The following is a 27,236-nucleotide window of genomic DNA, read 5'->3' on the forward strand; positions in this document are numbered from 1 at the left end:
TGGTGTGCAGGACCCCTTCCTGTCTTAAGGGCAGGTCTACTGTTGTCTTAGTGTTCCATGTGCAGGATTTAACTAGGTTTACCAGGGAAATATAAAAACATTATAGGGAATTGTAATATTTTTGTGGAGGGAGGGAGAATAATTTATTTGGTAAATGTTGATTGTTCTTGCAAAATGTTTGTTGGAGTTTAGATAGAATCTTATCCAGAACAGCGAAAAGTCTGAGTTTATATTCAAGTTATTATCCTTCATAATTTCAAATCACGTCTTATGCAGGAGCAATGAAGTCTACTGTTTCCACTCCAGGGCAGCGGGTGGGAGTCTTTAAAGGACACTGTTTTGTCAGGCTGTTCACATGCAGAGAGGCCTTCTGAAGCTGCCTTAAGTAAAAGTTCACTTTTTTATCTGTGGACTTGCACAAAAATCCACAAATGGAGCTGTGATACGGCTGGATCGGGTGCAGCCTGGAATCGGAGGTGCTTTGGCTTTTGAGGGCAGACTTAGCGGAACTGGCAGGCGCCATAGACCCTCATCCGATGCTGGGTCTTCCGTGTGCCTCAGCTGCTCTTCAGGTGCTTTCGTGTGTTCTGACCCCAACTTGCTACTCAGGATCTGCTCACCCTCAGCTGTGGTTAGGTTAACATGGCCATTGGACTCCGGCTCCACATCATAATCCTTCCGCTCGTCCCCCCACAGTAGTTGGCATTTCTTAGTCCCCATTCCTGACATTGTAAATCTGATTTGCTTGGCTTATTTCTACTTGAGTTCACAAAGTGAATTTATGCAGTAATGCTTCTGAGTCTGATCCCCACCCTTCATCCACTGCGGACGGGGGGCCAAGGGTGGGTCCCTTCATGTATCAGGGCTTAGAGATGGGACAGTTCCTCTTCGAAAGACCAGGTGGGCGTTGTGACCAAATGCACTGACAGGTTCACCTGCCGCTTGCTTTGCTGCTTTCAGTGCCGTCCCAGTTTCTTAGAGACGCTAATTGCTCTGTCCTCTACTCTTCTGGCACCTTGTTTTCTTCTTCACAGTGGCACTTCTGGGCTTAATTGCAGATTATGTGCTTAAATATTTATCTGTTCTGCTTTTATATGCTTTTATATGCTTTTGAAGATTGGCACCATATTTTATTCATCTGCATATCCTTAGCATCTGACGCATGATAAATGCTCTTTGTGTATTTGTTGAAATTGAATTGTCGAATGCCTTTCCTGCCACTCAAGAGACTGATGTAACATCTAGGTCCTGAGCTCTTAGTACTTTTCTCTTCATTTTCTGTTTCCATAGAACAAGGGACTCAGCCACCTCGGGGATGTGGATGAGGGGAAGGCACTGCACTTTAATGAAATGAAACTAATTAGTAAGGTGGAGATTTTAGTGATCATTCCTTGTAAAATAAACATAGACTGTTGTCAGGAGGCTCATAGTCTAGTGGGGAAAACAAACATGTAAAAAATAATTGTTACATAGTGTTATAAAGGCACCGAAATTATTATGTTCTAGGTGTGATGGTGGCACAGAGAAGTGGTCACCCTTGTTTGGGATCGTTAGGCACAGCTTGACTGAGGAGAAGTTTTGTTTTGTGAGGAAGATTGTCACTGAGCTATCATCTGTGGCAGTCTTTCTCTGTTTTATGTGGGTTGCAGCCACAGCGTGGCTTGACGAGAGGTGCTAGGTCTGCACCTGAACCCGCAAACCCCAGGCTGCTGAAGCAGCGCCTGCGAACTTAGCCACTACGCAACCAGTCCAGCCCCAGGAGAAGTTCTTGAATTGAGTCTTGAAGGAGGAATAGTAAAAGTTTGTCACGGGGATTTGGTGAAGTGAGGCGGGGCACAGGGACCTTGGTGAACAGGAGTTAGAGAGCAATCTGGGAAAGAGGAACGAGCCCATGTGAAGTTGAGCACGGTGCTAGGTGGGCCTGGAGCAGAGGAGCACGTGAAGAACAGGGCAGAGATGAAGCTGGAGGGCCTGTACGCCAGGATTAGAGATTTGGAATTGATCTCATAGGCAATAAAGTAATTTTATGCAAGGAGTAACGATCAGATTTACATTTTACCAAAATGGCTGTTAGCTGTGTGAAAAACGAATTGGGTGTGAGAGGATGGGGTCATTAGGGAGGCAGGCAGTAGCTTGGGGGTTTTGAAATTATATAACAGAATTGAAGAAGACCTGACGTAGGGATGGAGAGGAGGGGCAGTTAGGAAAGATACTAATGAGTAAAATTGTGAGGGTTTTGGGTGTTGGGGGAAAGGGGATGAGGGAGAGGTGCTTGTCTGGCATAAATGTCAGGTTTCTGATTTGGGTGGTTGGTGTTGCTGTTCATCAAAGGGAGAAACACCTGAGGATTAACAGATATGAGGGAAAATGAGGTTAGGATATGTTCACCCTGAGGCAGGTACCTAAAGTGTAGCCAAGTGGAGAGTTTCAGTAAGTTGGATCTATAACCAGCGTGGAGATAAATAGTTGGATACAGATTTAGAGATGAAACTGTGGGTGTGTGGGGCTTATAGAGGGAAAGGACAGGGAAAGCTCTGGAACACGTCATAGAACAGGTGGAGAGGGGAAGGGAAAGAGTGTCAAGAGCAGGAGAAGAACTAGAAAAGAGTGATGCTGTGGAAATGCAAGGAACAGAGTTTCTAGTAGAGAGGTAATAGCCAATAGTGTCAGAGGAAGATAAGGGTTAATATGTGTTATCGAATGTGTCAGTCATTAAAGGCCATTCCTTAGCTTAGTACCATATCGTGGGAGTGATAGGAAAATTCAGATTGTAGTGTGCTGAAGTGAGAATGGGAAGCAAAATATAGGCTGCTATTTTAAGACTCTTAACTGAGTGAGAAAAGAAAGAGTTTTAAATAGTTAAAGAAGATTTTTTTTGAGGATAGAAGATATTAAGCGTTTTTGTGGATTGAGGGGAAGGATCTCATAGAGGAGGAAATAGAAGACACAAGAGAGGATGGGCTGACTGCTACAGCAGAGTCCGTAAGGTTTGAAACAAAAGGAGCCCTGTGTTCTCAAACCCAGTCTGGAGGAGGTTAGCCTCTGTTTACTCCCTGTGCTGCCCGGTTATTAAGTTGGGGAACAGAAGTTTGAGGGCCTGCTGGGTACCAGCCATTGTCCTGGGTGCGTATCTAAGTCAACAAAATAAAGTCCTTCCCTCCATGAAACTTACATTCAAAGGGGGAGCAGGGTAAGAAAATAGAAGGCAAATGTACAGAGTATCAGATGGTAAAAGCATGTTGGAGAAAAACGTGAGAGTAAGGCAGATGGGGTAGCTGAGGAGGAGAGAGCTGTTGTTATTTATTGGTGGGTCATGGAAGGCCCCCGGAGCAAGGTGACGTTGGAGCTGAGAGTTGAAGAAGTGGAAGATGAGCGTTCAGATGCATGGGGAGGAGCGTTCAAACAGAAGGACACCAAGCTCAGGCCCTGAGGATGGAGCGGTTCTGTATACTCCCGAGAGCTCCTCCTCCACTGACTCAGCCATGCCTCTGCCGTGACACAGACGGCCCTCCACTGCTCCCGCAGTCAGAATCACCAAGTCTCCATCAGGCTGTCTCTCTTGAATCCACTGCTTTCTCTCTGTCCCTACTCAGTCTCTCCGTTCAGGCCCGCTCAGCTCTCCCCTGGCCTTTTCCTCTCAACGTTCTTAGACATCGCTTTAGAAGTGTAACTTGTCAGTTTTCTGTCTGGATTTCTCCACTGGTTTCCCATTATTCCCTCCTAGAGTAAAATCCAAACTTCCTAACCTATTGATAAAGTCCTCTGCCTGCTAGTTCGGTTTCATCTCTTCCCGTTTCTCCCTTAGCCAACCTCTGTGCTTCCAGTCTCTGTGAATGTCTAGGGATTTTCTCTTGGTTTTCCATATTTATTCATGTATTACAGCCTTAACATAAATCATAATAGATCAGGTTTTCCCCACTCCTCTAGGGCTGAGGAACTCTTGTTTATCCTTTAAGACCCAACTTGAACATAGCCTCTTCTGGAACTTTATGTGACTACAATTATTTTAGTTGTTCCTTCTCTGTCTTTCCACAAAGTATGCATTTATTATGGTGCTTTTATTTTTTATTTTCTTAGTTTATTTTTTTTGAGGAACGTTAGTCCTGAGCTAACATCTACTGCCAATCCTCCTCTCCTTGCTGAGGAAGACTGGCCCTGAGCTAACATCTGTGCCCATCTTCCTCTACTTTATATGTGGGACGCCTGCCACAGTATGGCTCGACAAGTGGTGGCATGTCTGCACCTGGGATACGAACCGGTGAACCCCCGGCTGCCGAAGCGGAACGTGCAAACTTAACCACTGCGCCACCGGGCTGGCCCCTGTTATGTGCTTTTAACACTGTATTATAATAGTTTACTTGTGTGTTCCCCCACTAGACTGTGAATTTCTTGAGGGCACAGACTGCATCAGTGAATTCTTGACCTAACATCTGTCTTAGTGTCTGATATATAGTAGGTGTTCAATTAATATCTGTTGCATGAAAGAATAAATGTTTTTGTTCTGTAAATTATTTTTCAGATTCGTTACATTTCTCAGACTCAAGGTTTACCAGGAGAACAGTTGTTAAATGTGGGTACGAAATCCACAAGATTTTTTTGCAGAGAAACAGATATTTCTCATTCTGGTTGGAGATTAAAGGTAATTACAAAGTATTTAGAAAAACAGTTTTCTAAGATGCCTCATGAGTGTGGACGATACCCTCTATGCCTATTTTAATTTTATTGCATGTCTTCCTTCAAAATTCAAAAGAATTCAAAAGAATTTTCATTTTTTACCCTCCCTCTTTTTTTATTTAACAGGGAAAGCCCTGTCTGAGTTACTTAGCTCATTCCCTAACCTGGCAACATAATTATTAACTCATCAAATGGTTTTTAAAGTTTTGTGTGTATATTCTCACTTTTATGTTGTATGTTTCATCTTCTCTACCTGCATCTACATTCTTAGCTCTACAGGGCAGGGGCTAAGTCTAACCGCTGACCGTCACCCGAGTACCTGACTTATTCCTAGGATCTTTGGGGGGGGTGTTGGTAAACCTCAGTGATTAACTTTATAATTAGTTATTTTGTTTAAGGAGTTTGTTATATGTACTATTTTTGACCTGAACCAAGATCTTCTCATTTTTTTGTGCTTCTAAAAAATACATTTTTGATAGTTACTCTTTTGAAACTACTACTTGTCTTCGAATATTTAATATATTAGACTGATGTGCCAGAATTCAAGAAATAAAGAATTCAGAAATGATGAATAATAATATATTATTTTCCTGCTTTGATATATTCAATAAGACACTGGAAGAGCACGAGGCAGAGACAGGAATGAAGTCTAAAGAAGCCAGAAAGTACATATTCAGCAGTCTGGACGACATAGTGCATGTGAGTACTGCAGCTGCGTTCGTCAGGCCTGCATGCTGAAGGTGGCAGACTTGCATGCCAAGGATGCCAAAACGTGCTAATCGTTTTCTAAATGACTATAGAGTGCTTGCTGTCTTTAATCTTTTCAAAGGAAATTCATTCTAAGGTTTCAACCTTTCAGGAACTAAATTACATGTCTTTATCAAATATTTAATTTACACTATACTGCTCTTGAGCAAAAAGTATTTTCTTTAAAAGCAAAAAATCCTAGCAAACAAATTTCTTTTCCTTATATCTTGTTGGAAATGTATTTTTGTTTAATTAAAAAAATTCTTTTTGGGGCTGGCCCAGTGGCCTTAAGTTCACATGCCCCTCTTTGGCGGCCCAGGGTTCATGAGTTCAGATCCCAGGTGCGGACCTGCACGCTGCTCATCAAACCATGCTGTGGCAGCGACCCACATACAAAATAGAGGAAGATGGGCACAGATGTTAGCTCAGGGACAATCTTCCTCAAGTAAAAGGAGAAAAAAAAAATTCTTTTCCAGCTTTGAATGCTATTTGGTGTCTCATCATTTTGAAGATTTTTTAAGTTCAGTTCTTTTTTATTTCAAAATAATTGTAGTTCTTTGTTCTTTTGTCTGTTGTGGTATTTTGTGTTAACTGTGAAGCTTTAACATATACTACCGTCCATGGCTTATTTTTGTTTGATGACTTAAAATTTTGATTTCACAGGTGAACACAGTGATGGATTTAGAAGGAAGTGATCTTTTGGCTGAGAAAGCTGATAGAAGAGAATTTGTTGGTCTGTTGAAGAAAATGTTGTTAATTGATGCAGATTTCAGAATTACTCCAGCTGAGACTTTGAACCATCCTTTTGTTAATATGAAACATCTTCTAGATTTCCCTCATAGCAACCAGTATGTTATTTCAAAATCTTTAAAAATGATTCTGGAGAAATAATAATATGACTTATAGAAAATCAGTGTATTAGAAAAATGATTTGATTTCTTCATTAAATATAAGTAAACTGAGTCAAAAGAGGTTAAGCTAATTTGGCCAAGTTCGCTGGTAACTAGACGTAGAGCTAGAATGCATCTGAATTGCATTCCATTATTCTCTTCCCAAAATACCATATTGAGAATGACTGGGTGATTTTGTTTTTATACGACATTCTTACCTTAATAACCAGGCATATATATAGTAAAAGGAAATGGCAGCACTCTTCCTCCCTCTTTTTTTTCTTTTTTTGGGGGAAGATTATCCCTGAGCTAAAATCTGCCACGGATCCTCCTCTTTTTTTTTTTTTTTTCTGAGGAAGACTGGCCCTGAGCTGACATCCGTGCCCATCTTCCTCTTCTTTATATGTGGGACGCCTTTATATGTGGCTTGACAAACGGTGCATGGGTCCACACCCGGGATCTGAACTGGCAAACCCCAGGCCACCGAAGCGTAACCACTGCGCCACCGGGCTGGCCTCCCTCCTTCTTTTGAGTCCTGCAAACTTTGTTTTCAGTTTCCCTTTGCACCATTTTGCTTTCCTGTTCCCTATTCTTTCTTCTCTGCATTGTGGAAGGAAAGGAAATAGGTTTTTTTTACAGTTTAGTAGAGAAGAATATATGCTCAAATTGAGAAGGCCTTATCAGAGTTACCGTGGGCAAATCTTTTGAATTCTTTGAACCCCAGACCTCTTTTTTATAGGCTGAAAGGAGTAAAGTAATTGACTGAAAACAGCTTCTTTAAATATTTTTTAAAAAGACTGAATGAAGAAGGTCTGAGGACAAACCCATAAGCATTGTTGTGGGTCACCGGCAAAATTGGTGTTTCTGTAAAACCCAGCTACTATCCCTGTTCCTCCCCCCACCCTTAAAAATATCTCATGGTTCCCATATATAAGCACTTTGAAAATAACATGATAACCACATACTTGGTAACATTAATTTAGGGATATGGAGATACAGAAATTCAGGAAAAAGGGTATGGGTCATAAAATTATGGTGAGCTGACCAAAAATTGCTTACTATTGGTTTTGATGTCTTAAAAAATATTGCAGTATAAGATATACTTTTACTTGCTTTAAAATTCGATCTTTTTTAGGATTTCCTAGTAGAAATAGTATTGGAAATAAGCAGATTAGGTGTAAGTCATAGAATGTTTTCTTTTGGAAATAATTTTTAAATTTTATTAATGTATGTTAATTTTAAACTACTCAAAATGTTTAAAATCATATTACAGTTGCCTTTTCCTTTTTTTGCAGTGTAAAGTCCTGTTTTCATATTATGGATATTTGTAAGTCCCACCCAAATTTATGTGACACAAATAATCACAATAAAGCTTCACTTTTAAGACCAGTTGCTTCAAGCAGTACTGCTAATCTGACAGCAAATTTTACTAAAATTGGCACATTAAGAAATCAGGTAAGAATTTACAGTATTTAATAATTTCTACTCTTTGTTTTTTGGTTTTTTTTTTTCTTTATGATTGCTCATTTTGCTTTTGACTTATATGGAAATCTCGTGTCAGCAGTTAGGAGGTAAGTGCTGGTGAGGTCCTACTGTGGCCGGTCTGGTACAGCTCTAACATTTCAGGGTAACAGTTGGAACATATCTCCTCAAATTCACTTTTTTCCTTTCATCTTTCATTCTCTCAGTATTCTCCACCTGTCTTCAATGCCACAACTCTCCAAAAAGTAGAGTTCAGTGAAATCAGTTTCTGGGTCCATTTTTATCGTGGAATTATGATTTTATGAAATGCTTGTGAATTCTGTTTGTGAAGCATGTAGGTAGCAGTTAGAACACTGCTCTGTATAATGCCATGGACGTTGCCCTTTTCAGGCCTTAACCACATCTGCTCATTCGGTTGTGCACCGTGGAATTCCTCTGCAGGCTGGAACTGCTCATTTTGGTTGTGGTGATGCTTTTCATCAGACACTGATTATCTGTCCCCCCGCTATTCAAGGTATTCTTTCATTTAAATTACACTTTGAATTTAGGCATGCATTATTTTTAATCAAATTTCAGCATCTAGTCATTAAACATACTATATAGCTTTTGCTACATTTAATGCTTCATTTAAATTTAATTTAAGCTAATCAGTAGCCTTTAGACCAGTGACACTCATTTCTTAACTAGATCTCCATTCTAATCCTCATTAACAAAAATGGGTCATATGATAATTGTATTTCCTGTAGAGTGTAACGTGATAAAATGCCTCTAGTAGAATTAATGAGCTTGGGAAGCTATGGGTTGTCCTGTTGTGGTGTCACTGCTCCAGGTGTTCAGGTAAGTAGATGCTACCTGTGTATCAGTATTAGACGTTACAGTGACTGAGAGCTCACTTCTTTAAATTTTGGTCAGGAGAGTAGTGGCCCCAAATCTTATACTCCTACTCTTTACCCATAGCCTAACTTTTTTTCTTTAAAAAAAAAAAAGGATTGATTTTGATTAAATTAAATTATGTCCCTTATTTAGATAAAAATAGCAAATTAAATCCTCAACTGAGATGGGTGGCAGAATACAATTCTCAAACTGGGGAATTTGTTAGTGCTTCTTAGAGGGCAGTAGCAGCAAGCTCTGCAACTGGAATAATCAGAATACACTCTACTTCCTAAGTCCTTTCCCAGCGTTTTGTCCTCACTAGGCTTTAACATCTAGTACATCGTAAAGCAAGAAGTTGGTTACAGATGGGGCCTGCGGTGGCTGAAGCGTGGTGCTGACAGTGGGTGCCGAGTCAGGGCACTGGGCTCAGTCCTGTGTCTGCTGTTGGCTGTGCCGTCCTGGGCAGGTCTGTTAGCCGGCTTCAGCCTTGCTCGAAGAAACATACTGAATAGAGGCTATTTTGGTCATTTCCAGATCTAGTATTTCTGGATTCTGAAGGTTATTTGAATATTTTATTTGATTTAAGGATTTAAGCAACTTTTAAAAAATTTTATTTTAGTGTATCCCACAGTGCCTAACAAAGCACCATGAATATGTTTGTTAACTTGATTGGCTGGTAATTAGAGATGTGAAAACATGTCAACTCTTTAGCCACTTTTGTTCTACCAAGATAGCTTTACTTTCATCTTTTTTACATATTGAGTTTTCATATAAGGTTTGTAGCGCTAAAAATAGGAAAAACGATAACTTAGCTGGTAGATTCTCAAGATGAAATTGTGGTCCAGGGGTGGCTCTGAGTATCTGTGACAGTGACCATGGCTGGTCTCCATAATAAAAATACCCGCATCACGCATTGCCAGCACTCTCAAAGATGCTGCTGTGTTTCTTTCTTTGTTTCTCCTCGACTGTTTATTATAAAAATTTTTAAATTTCAAATAGAGAAGTTCAGAGAATATTATGCTGCTTTCTACCCTGGATTCAACAAATGTTGACATTTCATCTCATTTTCTTTGTCTGTCTAGACATACATACACGATTTGATAGTAAGTGGTAGGCATTTTACTTCTAAATATTTGGGCATGCAAGACTGATGCTTTTGGACCAGCCCTGTGGCCAAGTTGTTGGGTTCGCATGCTCTGCTTCAGCGACCCTGGGTTTTGCTGGTTTGGATGCTGGGTGTGGACCTGGCACTGCTCATTGGGTCACGCTGATGTGGTGTCCCACATGCCATAGCTAGAAGGACGCACAACTAGAATATACAGCCATGTACTGGGGGGCTTTGGGGAGAAGAAGGAAAAACAAAATCTTTAAAAAAAATTCTTTTTTGTTTTTCAATCAGTTATCATGTAAGTGCTGTCTTGACAAATGCATTTTCACTTACATGAGTTTTTAATCTGTTTCAACAAATAGATTCTTAGGGTCTCATAATCTCTCCCATTTACCAAACTCAGTTTGAGGGTCACCCACCTCCAGTGTGTGATATATTTCGTCAAGATTTGGAATAGCTGTTTTTTTTCAGAGCCTGCCTTCTATTTGTAGCAAAAAGCTTGAGGCTCATGAGACAGATTTCCAAACACCATCGAGTACCACTCCTAAAACCTGCAATGAGGTTAGACTGATCTTTTATCTTTTTATGTGACTTATAATTAATAAGAGGTTAGTAACCTTTCTGAACACGTGTTAACTGTGTGAGTGGCTCTCAAGAAGGCTAACAGAAAGGGGAGGAGACACTTGCATGCTCGTTACCCATTATATGTTGGGAACATACTTTCGAGTCAGAGTCAGTAGTGAGACAAGACGAGACATTTTTAGTGTGTGTAACGGGCACAGTTTCAGCAGAAGGGAAGGCAGCTCTGTAAATATGTCGTTTCGTCGTTTCTTGTCTTAGTGCACCGGCTGCTGTGAAATGAAAGCTTTCCCTCTAATCCATCTTAGCGCCTCTGTAGAAAATCCCAATCTCGTAATGTGGCAATCCACTTTGAAGGAACATTTTTAAATGAGTATTGGGCAGCAGTTTATGTGGTGCCATTGTAGTTTGTGTTTTAAAATAAATTTTATGTCTATTCCCTTTCCCTTTGCAGTTTTTATTTTGGGGCTATAACTGTCTAGATTCGTCATGTATTTCATATACTTTATATATTATTGATAGAGTACTTAGGTCTAGATGCATATTACTATATTGTGCCTTGTTAAAGTAAAGACGGCTTAGCCAAGTTTTATTTAATGAATCTGAATCTATATTAAACCAGCATTTAACATTATTTGGCAATCTGAAAAGCTAGTTATTTATCATCTCCGGATGAAAACTGCTATTTTGGAATCAAATGCATTCCAGCAAAATCCTCCTCTTTTGTACTAGAACGATCTTTAAGCTTTTTATGCCCTGTTCTCCAGGTATTGAAGCAAATTAATCAAACAAAGATAAAGTTTTAGCTGACCTGATGACTATATAGAAAATTGAGATCTTAACCCACTGTTGAGTTTGATTAAAAAATTAGACCTCATGAGGAGAGAAGATAATAGAATTCTTCTCATCTTAAGGCATTGATTATGGGGAGAATTTAAGGGCAGCGTGATTTTTTGGGGGTTCGAGAATTCACTCTGTCCTTTCATCCTTGTCACAGTGAATTCTGCTTTTTTCTCTGTTGAGATTGTCTATTGCTATAATATGCTTACACGGCCCGGCTGTGCTTGTATGCCGTTTCTTGGAGAATTTCCAATAAGATATACGTTTTGGAAGGGATAAGATCAGTTTTCAGAAAATAACCTGTAGATCTTTGTTAAACTTAAATTTGTATCTTGCTCTTTAGGTGAAGACCACAGGGTGGAACACCCTGGCAGTAGGATCAAAGCCTCTGTGAGGAAGATAAATACAGCAAAGATAACATTCTCCTTAGCATTAACAGTTAAAATGTATTAGTGCAATAAAAACTGTAAGGTTATTTTTTAATAGGAGAAGAAAACAACGGTAGTATTTTCCTCTTATGGCTGATCAGAAGCACCTAAGATCACTTTTATTGAAAAACTGAATATTTGAATACTCTGCCAGCCCCCATTGAAAGTAACTGCCACAATAGACTGGAGTTATGATGTAGTGAATTTATTCCAGTAACTGAGCTTTCTGATCTTGGGGTATGCCCCCAAAATCTTACTAGTCAAACCTCAAAGTTGGGGTGATACTACTTTACTGTCTAAAAGTTGACTATCATAAGACAATATTTGCAGAGTGCTTTTCTAATGTATGACTTAGAAATACTAACATTAACAGGATTAACGTGGCTGGTAATGCTGCTTTCTGATTTTTCTGGTGGGTGAACAAAATGGAGTGTGTTTGTCCTGAAGTTGCAGCCTGTCTATTAGGAATACTACTAGATTAAGCCACATTGGCCAAAGCTTATTAGTTGTATCATCATATTAGGCAGAAAGGTTTATTTTTGGTTTTCCTTTGGAGGTTGACATGAGTATGCCATCCTGAATTTTCTTGAGTCATAAACCATCCTGGCCACTGAAGTGTGAAACTGTGATACATTCCCCCTTTGGTGCCAAAAGTGTAAGAACCAGTTACAGTTTTTTAAAGAAGAGAATACTAAGCATAGCTAAAAGTTTGTATGAAAAGATGGACATTTACTTGCTAGAGTGTCAGCCTGTTGAGCCGGCCTCACCTTTCCATGTCCTCCATCATAGTGGCATAACTATTTGAAAAGGAAAATAAAGCTACAATAGCAGACTTTTAAAAGGAATGGGAAGTGTCAAGAAAAATAAATGATTCAACTTTGTGGTATGCATTTTGAAACAGTAGAAAGAATAGCTTTAGAACAGTTTTTAGAATGATGTATCAGAAGCTAGATAGAAAGTACCTCCCTTTTTCTAATAGATTGCTTTGTTAATGTTGTGAACATTTTACATAGGGGGTGGTTTTATAATCTTAATCAGAATTTTAGCAATTCTTTAAATTTAAAAGAGTTTTATAAGTTAACTCGGAGAAAGTGTTTTTCCTTTATTTGAGAGCTGTGCTTTTCTGTTTCACAGGTATCCCTGCCACGCATGGTAAACCCACTAGTTATTCAATAAGGGTAGACAATGCAGTCCCACTTGTGACTCAGGCCCCCGCTGTGCAGCCACTGCAGATCCGAGCAGGGGCTCTTTCTCAGGTTAGTAATAATGCATTGTGTTTGCATGGGTACTGTGCTCCTTACTCAAGTTGGGGCGTGGATCTATCTGTGCTGTTGGAAACAATGAAAATGACCTGAGTGGGAATTCAATCCTTTGTACGTTGTTGACTTTAACATTTGTGATTATTAGATGATTGTTAGTTTAGTATATTTGTGATTTTAAAATGTGGTAATGATGAATTACTTGTAGCTAATTGGTTTTGTTTGTTTCTGCTGAGCAGACATGGTCTGGTAGAGCACAGCAGATGCTGGTCCCTGCCTGGCAGCAGGTAGCACCCCTGGCTCCTGCTGCTACGACACTGACGTCAGAGGGGGTGGCTGGTTCGCAGAGGCTTGGAGACTGGGGGTGAGTTAAAAACAAAAGTACTTCTTGGTGAATAGTTTGCAAAATCGACCTTGGTAAAGAAGGGATTCAGTTTTTCTAAACTTTCTCCGTAGGAAGATGATTTCACACAGCAATCCGTACAGCTCAGTGATGCCACAGCCTCTTCTCACCAACCAGATAACTTTGTCAGCTCCTCAGCCTATTAGCGTGGGCATCGCCCATGTGGTCTGGCCTCAGCCTGCCGCCACCAAGAAAAATAAACTGTGCCAGAACAGGTTGGTGTTGATATTTTAACTTTCCTCTGCATTTTGAGAGTTGATCTTTAAAATACATTTTGCATGTACTCTAAAGGGTCACTCTGTTGTATTCAAAATGACCTCTGTGGTGGCTTTATTACAAACACGAAGCCAGCTCCCTTCTCAATTTCTCAGAGGTATTTTGGTAAAACTAATGGAATGGGAGCCAGGAAGAGAGGAAATAAATGCTTTCAGTTGGTAAGATTATCTTTATTGCTGTTTTGATTTATTATCTACCTATAATTTTAGATAATTTCAGACACTCAGATGTCACATTTACCAAAAAATGACCATTTGAATGTATGTACATTTCTAGAGGTAATATTTTATATTTCATGAAGCTCATGATCTGTATGGTATGGACATGATCTTGAACAAGTGAAGGTTCTCACTATTTTAACAAGCTGTCTTAGAAAAATGTCAGCTACGTATCTTGATTGTAGAAATGACACAGTATTCCTTTGATTGCAGGAGTAATTCATTGCAGAATACCAATGCCCCACATTCAGCATTTATTTCTCCAAAGATAGTAAATGGGAAAGATGTCGAGGAAGTGAGTTGTGTAGAAACACAGGACAATCATAGCTCAGAAGGAGAGGCGAGACGTTGTTGTGAGACGCCCGTCAGGCAGGACTCTGACTCCTCGGTTCCAGACAGACAGCGACAGACCATCGTCATCGCCGACTCCCCGAGCCCGGCAGTCAGCGTGATCACCATCAGCAGCGACACTGACGAGGAGGAGCCGGCACAGAGACATGCGCTCAGAGAGTGAGTGCCAGCGCGGCTCCCTGTGTTTGTGCTGCACCCTCAGCTGCTCTGGTGGTGCCCCTGGCATGGTGGGAACAGCTGTGACTTACTGCTGCCTGTCACTGTCCCTTGGAGTAAACTTCCTGAATAATATTTCACATGATTCCTGTAGCATTTTCTTGTATTTGTAAGCTCTAGATTTTGTCCATGCAGGTCACTATCAATTGTTTCATGTCCTTAATTAGAGAGTGTAAACTTTAGCTACTTGGGGAGTATCTCCTCGTTTTGACTCATGCTGCCCCCTCCCTCCGCAGCTGTAAAGGCAGTGTGGATTGTGAAGCGTGCCAGAGCACTTTGAACGTCGGCCGCATGTGCTCCTTAAGCAGCCCCGACAGCACTCTGAGCAGCAGCTCCTCGGGGCGGCCCAGCCCGTCCCCTTGCAGGAGACCAAGCAGGTGAGGCTTCGGTGCTTGTAGAGGGTCAGTGCGCTAAAGTCCACTGTGATCTCTTTCGTTGTGGTTTAAATTAATACATACCTGCCAGATCACCACAGTGGCTTCTCTCTTAAACATAAGTTTTGAATTAGATCACTTTTTATAAACTCAGGTTTTAAGTAATAATTTTCTTTATTGTTATAGAACAGATCTATATGAAAAATTGAGGTTCTAAAATGATTTTTAAAGAATCGTTTGTTTTTGAAAGGGTGAAAAAGCCACATTCTCAAAATTCAGCTCCACAGACTACCATTGTTACTTAAATCTGGAATAAGAACATATACTTCAGCAAAATACAAAAAGAATGTTGACTCACTGTCAGGAGGGTATCCACAATGATTTTTTTCTCTAATTGATGATTGATTTGCATGGTTTCATCCAGTTTTCCTTGCCTACTTTTTTTTGGCCAAGGACCTGTATTGTCACAAAATCAGTGAGCTTCTGCTAACCAGCTTTTAGAAATTCTGTTTTTAGCGTAAACAAAATTTGAAAAATTTTTGCTTTAATTCTGTATATTTATCTTCTCTTTTTTCCTTAATCAGGAAATATAGTATTGAATACTATAACCAAAGCTCTGTGGAAGATACAAAGAAGGGTTTTTTTTTTTGTTTTTTAAAGATTGGCACCTGAGCTAACATCTGTGGCCAATCTTTCTTTCCTCCTCCTTCTCCTGAAATCCCCCCGTACATAGTTGCATATTTTAGTTGTGGGTCCTTCTAGTTGTGGCATGTGGGACGCCGCCTCAGCATGGCCTGATGAGTGATGCCATGTCCGTGCCCAGGATCCGAACTGACGAAACCCTGGGCCACTGAAGCAGAGCGCTTGAACTTAACCACTCAGCCACGGGCCCAGCCCCTACAAAGATTTAATACATCTTCTTATAAATTTCTTGTAACGTGGTTTGGAAGTTGACATATACATACATTTACATAAGTGTACACATATGTATAAAATTTGTATATATATAAATGTGTATAACTAAAAATATACATATGAAAAGATACTTCAAATTTTTAAGTATGAGATGAATGATTAAAACAGATAATAAATGCCATAGAAATCCCAAAGGGAGAGAGAGAGTGTCAGGGCCTGAGAGAGTCAGGAAGAGAAGAGAAATACGAGACTCTGGTTAGGCCTTCAGACAATGAGAAGACCTTTCAGATAACAGGTCAGTTAAGAGGACCCAGATTACTGCTCAAGACATGTCCTAGGTACATTAGAATTTACTCTGAAATATCCAAGTCACATGCTTATGTATATTTCATTTAAATTATCAATAGTACTGCTTTTATAGTGTTTTGATGAAGTTTTCTGGGATTTATAAAGTGGAATTTTATGACTGCTACTAAGGATCAAGTGGGCAGGGAAAAGAGAGAAAATTAAGTGCCAAAAGGATGTTCCTAAACAGGACAGAATTAGGGTTAGCAGTCTGAAGAGAGAATTAATGTGAGAGTCTAGAAAAATCTATGAAAAAATGTTACTGGATAAGGAAGAAGTTATAATTAGATATGAAATAATAAGATTCTCATCAATTTACTGGAGCCTAGATATTATTTAACTTTAGATTTAGTGTTGAAAAACATATTATTCATAAAAATACTCTCTTGTAGCATGTCAGATGAAGAGCAGGAAAGTGGCTGCGATACTGTGGATGGCTCTCCACCGTCCGACTCCTCGGGACGTGACAGTCCATTTGCAGAGCGCAGTTTTGTGGAGGACACGTCTCGAAACGCAGAACTGGGAACTGCCGCAGAAACCAAACCAGCTGTCTGTACTGTTGTGGTGCCACCACTGGGACTAGAAAATGGATTAAATGCTGAAGAGCATATGGCAAATACAGGTAAACCGAGTCCTCCCTGTTTCTGATTGTTTCTTTAAAGGTCTTCATTTGGGAACATCAGAGAACAGCATTGCCAAAAGTCATCTCTGAATTTCCAACTTGACCTTGCCGAATATATTGTACAAAATAAATCTCTCCAGGTATCATTCAGTGCTTGGAAACCATGAGATCTCTTTTCTTTTTATTTCATTTTAAGGTTCTCAAGTCACTGTTGTGTATAATGTCTTAAGACCCTTCTAATTTTTATATGAGAAGGAAAAAACATCAACTCTTTTATATTTTGTTCGTTGCCAGATTCTATATGCCAGCCATTAATAAAAGGACGATCTGCTCCTGGAAGATTAAACCAGCCTTCCACAGCGGGTAATCGTCAGCAAAAACTGACATCAGCATTCCAGCAGCAGCCTTTGAACTTCAGTCAGGTATGTCTGTGAGTTTGTGAGAGTCTTTGGGATTCAGATCCAGCAGTTTTTCACTTGGGGGGAAGAAACGATTCTGAAATTATGCAGTCTTAATAATTGTATCCCTTTTCGTTATCCCAAGTGACTAAAGAGTAATTGGCCTAACAATAGGATAAGTAAGCAGACGATCCTAGAACCTGAATTCTTCAGAAAGGTTAGGCTCTTAGATTCTCTTAAATAATTTTTTATTGTGTTTGTATCTTAGACCCTTTAAATCAGAATGCACGCTAATGGACTGATGGCTCCCTTTGTTAGGTGTTAGTGGTGGTGATGGTGAGAGAGACCTTGCTGAGTACTTTCCATCTGTTCAGCACTGGGCTCAGCACTTGTGTTTCACTTGGGGAAAGAAAAGATCACAGGTCTTGGGAGTCAGACCTGCTTCAAGTCCTGGTTTTGCCAAATGCTCTGTATATGACCTTGGCCAGGTCTCTTCAACAAATCTGGACCACAGTTAGTGGAAATAATTGCTGGATTGCGGGGTCGTTTTGGAATTAAGTAACATCGTGTCCGTGAAGTGTTAGCATTACATATGATAAGTGCTCCACAAATGGTAGCTGTTAGTAGTGGTGGGGATGGGGATACTGGCAGTGGTAGTGGCAGTGTTAGTATTATAATGACATGTAGTCATGAATATTAAAATGTTAATACTAATTTATATAAAATTCTTATTTTTCTCTTCTCTATATTTAGTATAAGCTAAGATCTGAGAGATCGTCTGGGTTATATCAGTCACAGAGTATATTGTATTTCCCTTTCTTCCTTTCTTTTTAACTTACAAAATATTCATTCCTTTTTTTGTTTTTTGGGTTTTTTTTGGTTAGGTTCAGCACTTCGGATCTGGGCATCAGGAGTGGAATGGAAACTTTGGGCATCGAAGACAGCAAGCGTATATCCCCACAAGTGTTACCAGTAATCCGTTCACTTTCTCTCATGGAAGTCCCAGTCACACAACTGTGCATGCCCATCTGGCTGGGAACACGCACCTTGGGGGACAGCCTACTCTGCTTCCATACCCATCGTCAGCTGCCCTCAGTAGTGCTGCGCCAGTGGCCCACCTCTTAGCCTCTCCGTGTACCTCAAGACCTGTGTTACAGCATCCAAGTTATAATATCTCCCATCCCAGTGGCATAGTTCACCAAGTTCCGATGGGCATAAATCCCCGTCTGTTACCATCCCCAACCATTCATCAGACTCAGTACAAACCAATCTTCCCACCACATTCTTACATTACAGCCTCACCTGCATATACTGGATTTCCATTGAGTCCAACAAAACTCAGCCAGTATCCATATATGTGAAAACTCAAAAAGAGTATATTGAGGAAGCTCAATGATTTAAACATTTGATTAAAAGTAAAAACATGGTATTTAATAATATTAGCCATGGCACAAGAAAATTATTTTTGAATCATGTAGACTTGGGTGCAATTTAAACAACTTTGAGCTTTAAAAAAACTCACTTTTAATGTGTTTTGCACATTTGGTATAACTTGTCTTTAGTCATGTTATCTTCTTACGTAGTAACTCTAGACAGGTGACTTATGGGAGCAGAAGTCCAGTTTTGCTCCTGCTATTTTTTATAAAATTGCCTTCTAACTAGTGCAAGACACGTCCGTGTTTGGGAAGCCATTCTGTGTACAGACTTAGAGCAACAGATGCACATGTGTCAGAATTACAGCATACAAGTGAATTGTATTATCTGTGTCTTAGTGTGTAAATGTTGGGTCACTTACCTAAGAAATTGAGCTATTGTTCTTTACATTTGCATGTGTCTTTGCATGGGCAAAACGTTGCCTAGACTTTGCTCTTAAATGTTGTTCTAATAATCTCAGCTACATTGTAAACCGTTCCCACACATAGTGCCTTAAATATTTGAGGTTGTTAATGTTATTTCCTATCTATAAATGTTGAGGACTGCAGCACTTAAATTCAGACCTGCTCTTGGGTTTTCTTTTGATAGAGTAGTGTTCATTTTTGGTTTTGTGTGGTATGATTTCAGGTCATAGCTGTTTTCTCCTTACTAAGAGGGCAGCATGTTTGCTATTGCTGAATTCTGCTGTCTGATATCCAGAATGATCTAGCTTCAAGAAAGCAAGCAGTTAGTAGTGCTTACGAAAAATTGATTCAGTATCTAATGGATAGTTGATGGCTGTCACAGCACAGCATTTTATATATTGTCGAGTGAAACTGCAATACAATCTACGTTTCTTTGGGGAGTGTTTGCTATATAATTGGATTTATACAATGTTTAGAGGTGCAGTAGGCATGACTTTGAGTAGATAATGAAAGAAAATGCAAAATACTCATTGATTCATGATGTGGTTTCATCTTAGCTTGGGCACACCATGCAGTATTTAATAAATAGTAGCAGAATATTTACTATTGAAGCTTGAAAAGATGTGAGTTATTTGTGTGCAATTCTTCATTTATGCATGTGAGCGGGTTTGGGTTCTTTTGGAGTATTTTCCGTTGTAGGACTCGTTTTGCTTGGTGGTGGTGTTTGCTTATTTAATACATTCCGTCAGGGACAGAAATTACATGCTTTTTCTCCTAGGAGGTATGTCTTGGGTTTTTCCCTTCTTATTCTTTTTTCTTTTTTGGTGGTGGTGATGTTTAAATGAAGTTGCTTTTACAGCACCAAAGACTTAATCATCCATTTCCTCTATAAAAGGTAGCTACTTTTTGCATAGACCTCAAGTATATTGTAGTATAGAGTGGAATTTAAGAAAAGGTATTAAACTGGCTGTGTTTTAGCTTATGGGCGAATAATACATTGTATCATTTATCTTGAATGTATCATAGATAAGCTGCTATATAAGATTGCCACTCAGATAGCTGTGAAATTAGGTGACTAGTTGTTATTTAGCCTTCTAATTTCTGTATAAGTCTAATTACATGAACTAGAATTTGGGGTTTTGATTTTTTTACTTTGCTCTTCTGTTTGGAGTGTCATTGTAACTACTGTATTGTAAATGATGGAAAATAATTGCATATGTTATTTTGGGGTGTGTTATTTGCATCAGTATTTTATCTATTAATGTTTGTGCTCATCACTGCATATAAAAAACTTGGATGTATCAATGTAACTTAATTTTTTATTTTCATACTGGCATTGTAGACAATTGAGAAAACTGTATCTTGCAGGCTTGACTTAACTTTTTTTCTTTAAAAAATCTGGAATATAATCTTACAGCATTTACTGGAATAAACAGTAGAAGAAATCATTTGAGGGTAAAACTCTCCAGATGTTTTGGATTGACAGCATTTCTTTGACAGATAAATTGCATACCACTAGTGCAGCTCTTGGACAGCATTGATGATGAGCTAATAATGGGTAAACTTTTCTTTGCTCCATTAACACAGGCAGTGTTTTATTTAATAATCGCCAATGAAATAAATGTGCCTGAGATTGATTTTAAAAATTACAGTATTAGATCATTAAATAAAAACCAGCAGTACATTTTTAAGTCACACTGAAAATGAAGGACTTAATTTTCCCCACAAGTTTCAGTGTTTTTAGTAATCAATTCTATGCATTTTATATAAATAGAAATATATGTATATTACACACGAAAAAGGAGTAGCCTAAGATTAATTTAAAGGATTATTTACAGATAGCAAATTTATGGAGTTGCTATTTGAGGAAACTTGCTGCCCTCCACAGCCTTCTGATTTTATCGACATGGTCCAGCAGATGACGGCATCTTGACATTTCTTGGAAAAGAGTTAAATGCTGGCAGCAGGTGTTTCAGAAACACCACGTGCAAAGGGTTGATTGGTGTTCATTTGACAACAGGTACAAAACTGGCGCAGTTTTCCTTCAGTTTGGAGCCTTGTGTACTCCCCTGACGTGTCGTATTTACTGTATTTCAGTTCGAAGACTGAGATGGCCTTGTTAAATTGACAGTAAATGGTAAACTTCACTGTTTTCGTAATATAATAGTACTATTTGATAAGAGCTTACCCCAGTTAAGTACACTGTCCTTAACTGATTCTAATCATGGGCTTTTTATGTGTTTAAAAATAAAAATTTTCAAAATCCTGCTAAAGTCTAAATTTCACATATTGACAGAAGAATCTGGATTTATACCCTCTTTAAAATCCTTTTTATCAGTTTTATTTGATTTTAATGTTTTCTTAAATAAAACACTGCATGACTTCCTAGTTGCATATTTGCATACTATTTTAATTTGCAAATTATTATTTTTTGTCAAATATCCTAATGTTTAGTTTTCTTTTTCTTCAGGGTATTTAACTAAATATGTTACTATAGTAGCAAAACCTTTTCATTTTTAAAATCTCTACTACTAATTTTCAACTTGGTTTGTGTTAAGTAAAAGTTAAATCATACACTGCAAGGTCTAGGAGGTTTGTTTTAACGAGTCCAACGATAGTTGATTACTAAGTTTGAACTGTTAACTGTTAACAATGTTAGACTCGTGGCTTTCTTTCTTTGGTTTGTTTTTGCTTTTCCTTCTATGCTACACTAGTTTGCCATGTAGCAATTGCACTGTGCAATATTACAATAAGGACTGGGAAAATTTTTATGGATGTAATGTCTATTACGGTTTGCGATAGTATTTCTCTCTAGTTCTCAGTGATTTAAATGTGACCAAGCCTTCTGTACTTTGTCACAAAAAGCGGGTTTTCCAGGTGACTATTTTGGTGAGTGTCAAAATAAAAATTTATGGTGTATTATTGTCGATTCACTTTGAATTAAAATATATATATTGCAGCAAACAGCTTGTTGAACGTTCTTCCACCCCAGTTCTGCGTACAAGGCAGGGAATGAAAATGTTAGTAGCATTGAGTACCTAACTTGTGTCATCTCATTTAATCCTCAGAACCCCCTGTGAGACAGGTATTCTCTCCATTACGTAAATGAGGAAATAGGCTCAGAAGCTCTAGGTGAGTTGCCAAAGTCATAGTGCTAATGAGTGGTGAATCTGAGACGGGAACCAGGCCAGCTGACCGTAACTGACCTGCTTCCCACCAGTTCTTTCTGAACTGAAGTCTGAGGCAGTGAGCCAGAAGTCCTGCAGCCACCTGAGAACCATGGCCCTTTTCCCTTGAATATTGTTTTCTTTTTTTTTTTTTATTGAGTTAATGATAGGTTACAATCTTGTGAAATTTCAGTTGTACATTAATGTTTGTCAGTCATGTTGTAGGTGCACCACTTGACCCTTTGTGCCCACCCCCCACCCCACCTTTCCCCTGGTAGCCACTAAACTGTTCTTAGTCCATAATTTTAAATTCCTCATATGAGTGGAGTCATACACAGATTATCCTTCTCTAGCTGGCTTATTTCACTTAACATAATTCCCTCAAGGTCCATCCATGTTATTGCAAATGGAATGATTTTGTTCTGTTTTACAGCTGAGTAGTATTCCATTGTATATATGTACCACATCTTCTTTATCCATTCATCTGTTGATGGGCACTTAGGTTGCTTCCACGTCTTGGCTATTGTAAATAATGCTGCAATAAACATTGGGGTGCACAGGACTTTTGGGATTGCTGACTTCAAGCTCTTTGGATAAATACCCAGTAGTGGGATGGCTGGATCGTATGGTAGTTCTATTTTTAATTTTTCGAGTAATCTCCATACTGTTTTCCATAGTGGCTGCACCAGTTTGCATTCCCACATGCAGTGTATGAGGGTTCCTTTTTCTCCACAACCTCTCCAACATTTGTTACTATTAGTTTTAGATATTTTTGTCATTCTAATGGGTGTAAGGTGATATCTTAGTGTAGTTTTGATTTGCGTTTCCCTGATGATCAGCGGTGATGAGCATCTTTTCATGTGCCTATTGACCATCCGTATATCTTCTTTGGAGAAATGTCTGTTCATGTCTCCAGCCCATTTTTTGATTGGGTTGTTTGATGTTTTGTTGTTGAGTTGCGAGAGTTCTTTATATATTATGGATATTAAGCCTTTGTCAGATATATGACTTGCAAATATTTTTTCCCAGTTAGTGGGTTGTTTTTTTGTTTCAATCCTCTTTTCTTTTGCCTTGAAGAAGCTCTTTAGTCTGATGAAGTCCCATTTGTTTATTCTTTCTATTATTTCCCTTCTCTGAGAAGGCATGGTGTCCAAAATGATCCTTTTAATACTGATGTCAAAGAGTGTACTGCCTACGTTTTCTTCCAGAAGCCTTATGGTTTCAGGTCTCACCTTTAGGTCTTTGATCCATTTTGAGTTTATTTTGGTGAATGGTGAAAAAGAATGGTCAATTTTCCTTCTTTTACATGTGGCTTTCCAGTTTTCCCAGCACCATTTGTTAAAGAGACTTTCTTTTCTCCATTGTATGCCCTCAGCTCCTTTGTCAAAGATTAGCTGTCCATAGATGTGTGGTTTTATTTCTGGGCTTTCAATTCTGTTCCATTGATCTGTGCACCTGTTTTTGTACCAGTACCATGCTGTTGTGATTACTGTAGCTTTGTAGTGTGTTTTGAAGTCAGGGATTGTGATGCCTCCCGTTTTGTTCTTTTTTCTCAGGATTGCTTTAGAAATTCGGGGTCTTTTGTTGCCCCATATGAATTTTAGGATTCTGTGTTCTAATTCTGTAAAGAATGTCATTGGGATTCTGATTGGGATGTGAATATTGTTTTCTTGAATTTTTGTGTGCGTGTGTGAGGAAGGTTGGCCCTGAGCTAACATCTGTTGCTCATCTTCTTTTTGCTTGAGGAAGATTGTCATTCAGCTAACATCTGTGCCAATCCTCCTCTATTTTATGTGGGGTGCCACCACAGTGTGACATGATGAGCAATGTGTAGGTTCGTGCCCGGGATCTGATCCTGCAAACCACAGGCTGACGAAGCAGAGTGTGCGAACTTGACTACTATGCCAGCAGGCTGGCACATTGTGAATATTTTTTTTTTTTCCTTTTTCTCCCCAAAGCCCCCCAGTACATAGTTGTATATTCTTCGTTGTGGGTCCTTCTAGCTGTGGCATGTGGGACGCCGCCTCAGTGTGGTTTGATGAGCAGTGCCATGTCCGCGCCAGGATTCGAACCAATGAAACACTGGGCCGCCTGGAGCGGAGTGCGCAAACTTAACCACTTGGCCACGGGGCCAGACCCACATCTTGAATATTTTTGAGGTAAATATTTCTGTTCAGTATGCATAGTTGAAGAATAGGGAATTCACATGAATTTCTAAGATATAAAACCAGAGACTTTGACAGGCCAGCCCTGGTGGCCTAGTGGTTAAGTTCCGCATGCTCCACTTTGTGGCCCAGGTTCGGTTCCCAGGCGTGCACCTGCCCCACTTGTCAGCAGCCATGCTGTGGTGGTGACCCACAGGCAGAACGTAGAGGAACATTGGCAAGAGATGTTAGCTCAGGCAAATCTTACTCAGCAAAAAAAAAAAAGACTGAAAGAATGTGGTCATACTAGGCTGATGTAGGTTATGTCCTCAAATACTACCTCACACTCCAGGGATCTGACTGGAGAGGAGCATCAGCAGGAACACTGGGGAGGCTCCATCAGAACACAGCAGTGAGGATGGACATTCTCAGTCTCTCAGGGAACTTCTAATGGAAGGGTAACATACGTGCACTCTGTCTGGTTTCTTTTGTCCAGCATTTTATTTGCGAGCTCCACCCATGTTGTATAAGTCGCTCTGGTTCATTTACCCTCCCTGCTGTATAGTATTCCTTTTTGTGCATTTATAACAGTTTACCTGTTTGCGTTGTTATGAATAGAGCTGCTGTGAACGTTTTTGTTCATACCTTGCGAGCACACGGGTCCCTTTCCTTTGAGCGTATGTGTAGGTGTGGGGTTGCTGGGCTGTAGGTTCCACACATTTCACACTGCTAGATCCTGCAGACAGTATCCAAGGTGGTTAGGTTAGCGTGCGCTCAGCAGCAGTGGATGAGAGTTCCATCCTCGCATGCTGTATTTTTTGTTTCTTTCATTTTAGTCATTCTTGTGGGTGTGAGTTGTTCAAAATAATACGAACATTTTCATTTAGCCCAAAGCAGTGATTCTACATGTAGATGAAATCCAGATTTTGCAATTTACTTCAAAGTAAATTGGCCTCTTGAGAATACTAAAAAGTATTCAGCTAAAGAGATGAAAAAAGCCTTTGAGCAACGCACACAAACTGTTCCCCCGTACCTAGCGCAGTGCCTGGCGCGTAGCGGGCTTGTCCCGAGTCCCTCGCGTTCGTGGAGCAGCTGCCACGTCCAGAGCACTGTGTGCAGGGCCCGCATCACTGGGCAGAGCAGAAGGCTTAAGGAGGGAAAGATTTAGAGTAAACAAGTTCAGATAGGGTCAGTAGAATGAAGACAACAGAGTGTCCTAATGATTAAGGACTGGAGGGGGGCGTTTCAGAGACGCCTGACAGGGAGTAGGTGACATTGGAGTTGTGACAAGGAGAATGGTCGTCAGCCCCACAGGCGAAGAGGATCTGGCAGAGGGAGCAGCAGGGCAAGGCCCTAGGTCAGCACTGTGCTTCTAATCCGGGCAGAACAGGAACGTGCCTTGGAGGCAGAGAAGAGTGGAGTTGGGCAGGGACTGGAAGGGGTAACTAGAGGGCTAGGCCTCAGGCCTGTTGTCGGAGACAGGAGCTGAGATGCAGTCGCATGTGCCCTGGGGGCCACGGAGGACCAAGAGCGGCACACCTGATGGCCTGGCTATCGCGGGAAAGGGTCGCAGGGCAGGGTGTGCGCTGGCCGGCCAGATAGAAGGGTGTTGAGAGGCGGCGGATGCCAGGCCTTTGTCAAGATGCTTTTATGGCAAATATTTCCTTCCAGTTTGTGACTTGTCATTTCATTTTCTTTACAGGGTGTTTGGAAGATCAAAATTTTGAATTTTGATGAAGTCCACTTTATTAATATTTATTTTTATGGTTTGTGCTTTTGTGTCCTAAGTAATTTTTGCCCACCCCTAAGTTACGAAGACTTTCTTCTCTGTTCTCTGCTAGGAGATTTACGGTTTTAGCTTTCATTAGGTCTGTGGCTCACTTCATGTTAATTTTTGCGTCAACTTTTCATTTTAATGACATCGTTTTATCTTATTGAGTAAGTATACTTTTGCCTAATTAGAAGTTTGGTTATTTGAAATAGAAAAATATGATGTTAACGTTTCATATTTTTCCATTGTAAAAATAATGCATGATTACAATATACTTGGCAAATGCAGAAAAACAGATTTTAAAAAACTCATAAAAATCTAAGTGTTCAGATAATTAAAATAATATAAGCTGTTTTAGATCCTGATATTTTATATTTCAATTTATAATATGAGCATTGTGTGTGTTTTTCAAACTTCGGAAACATTTTGAATGCCAAAATGTGAAATTTAGAGGTGATCAGCTTTATTCTAATCATTGCTTGTTTCCTAAGTGACCATGTGGAATCCAAAGAACTCACTTCTTTTCCTTATCACATTGAATTTTTATACTTACTTTAAACCAATTTTTTATTTAAAAAAATACAAACAGGAAAAAAATTAGTGCAATGAACACATATATAACCTTCAGCTAGACTCACCAACCAGTTAACTTTTGCCACATTAACTCTCTCTCTCAGGACTGGCCTGGTGGTGTAGTGGTTAAGTTTGTGTGCTCTGCATCCCAGGGTTTGCAGGTTTGCATCCTGGGTGCGTATCTACACACCACTCATCGGGCCATGCTGTGGCGGTGTCCCACATACAAAACAGAGGAGGATTGGCCCAGATGTTAGCTCAGGGCTAATCTTCCTCACCAAAATAAATATTTACTAATATCTAATTTTTTTAATCGAACCATTTGTAAATAGTCATGACACTTGGCCCCTAAATACTTAAGCATGTGTCTGTAAGAATAATTGTATTCCTTTTTTTTTTTTTTTGAGAAAGATTAGCCCTGAGCTAACATCTGCTGCCAATCCTCCTCTTTTTGCTGAGGAAGACTGGCCCTGAGCTAACATCCGTGCCCATCTTCCTCTGCTTTATATGTGGGACGCCTGTCACAGCGTGGTGTGCCAAGCAGTGCCATATCCGCAACTGGGATCCCAACCCGTGAACCCCGGGCCACGGAAGAGGAACACGTGGACTTAACCACTGTGCCACTGGGCCGGCCCCTATATTCTTCTGGTCATCACAAAATCTTATAACACCTTGCAAAGTTAACAATTTTATAACATCTAATTTCCAGTCCATGTTCAAGTTTTCCCAATTGTTCCAAGAATGT

The 27,236-nt window shown here is 39.8% G+C and overlaps 1 protein-coding gene across 5 annotated transcripts in view; it reads left to right on the forward strand.

The window, feature by feature from the left end:
* Nucleotides 1–21,800, forward strand: part of HIPK3 (homeodomain interacting protein kinase 3) — a 123,373-nt gene extending 101,573 nt beyond the window's left edge. For all 5 annotated transcript variants that reach the window (XM_046643728.1, XM_046643729.1, XM_046643730.1 and 2 more), the window contains exons 4-16: nt 4,520–4,639; nt 5,287–5,373; nt 6,085–6,269; nt 7,607–7,766; nt 8,184–8,307; nt 12,756–12,877; nt 13,120–13,244; nt 13,337–13,498; nt 13,991–14,287; nt 14,581–14,721; nt 16,371–16,600; nt 16,895–17,022; nt 17,883–21,800. In XM_046643728.1, the coding sequence (XP_046499684.1) occupies nt 4,520–4,639; nt 5,287–5,373; nt 6,085–6,269; nt 7,607–7,766; nt 8,184–8,307; nt 12,756–12,877; nt 13,120–13,244; nt 13,337–13,498; nt 13,991–14,287; nt 14,581–14,721; nt 16,371–16,600; nt 16,895–17,022; nt 17,883–18,359 (2,358 nt within the window). In that variant the 3' untranslated portion in view covers nt 18,360–21,800. The remainder of the gene's footprint in view (nt 1–4,519; nt 4,640–5,286; nt 5,374–6,084; nt 6,270–7,606; nt 7,767–8,183; nt 8,308–12,755; nt 12,878–13,119; nt 13,245–13,336; nt 13,499–13,990; nt 14,288–14,580; nt 14,722–16,370; nt 16,601–16,894; nt 17,023–17,882) is intronic.
* The last annotated feature ends 5,436 nt before the right edge of the window (nt 21,801–27,236 follow it).

Source organism: Equus quagga, chromosome 17 (assembly GCF_021613505.1).
Source record: "Equus quagga isolate Etosha38 chromosome 17, UCLA_HA_Equagga_1.0, whole genome shotgun sequence".
Lineage (NCBI taxonomy): Eukaryota > Metazoa > Chordata > Mammalia > Perissodactyla > Equidae > Equus > Equus quagga.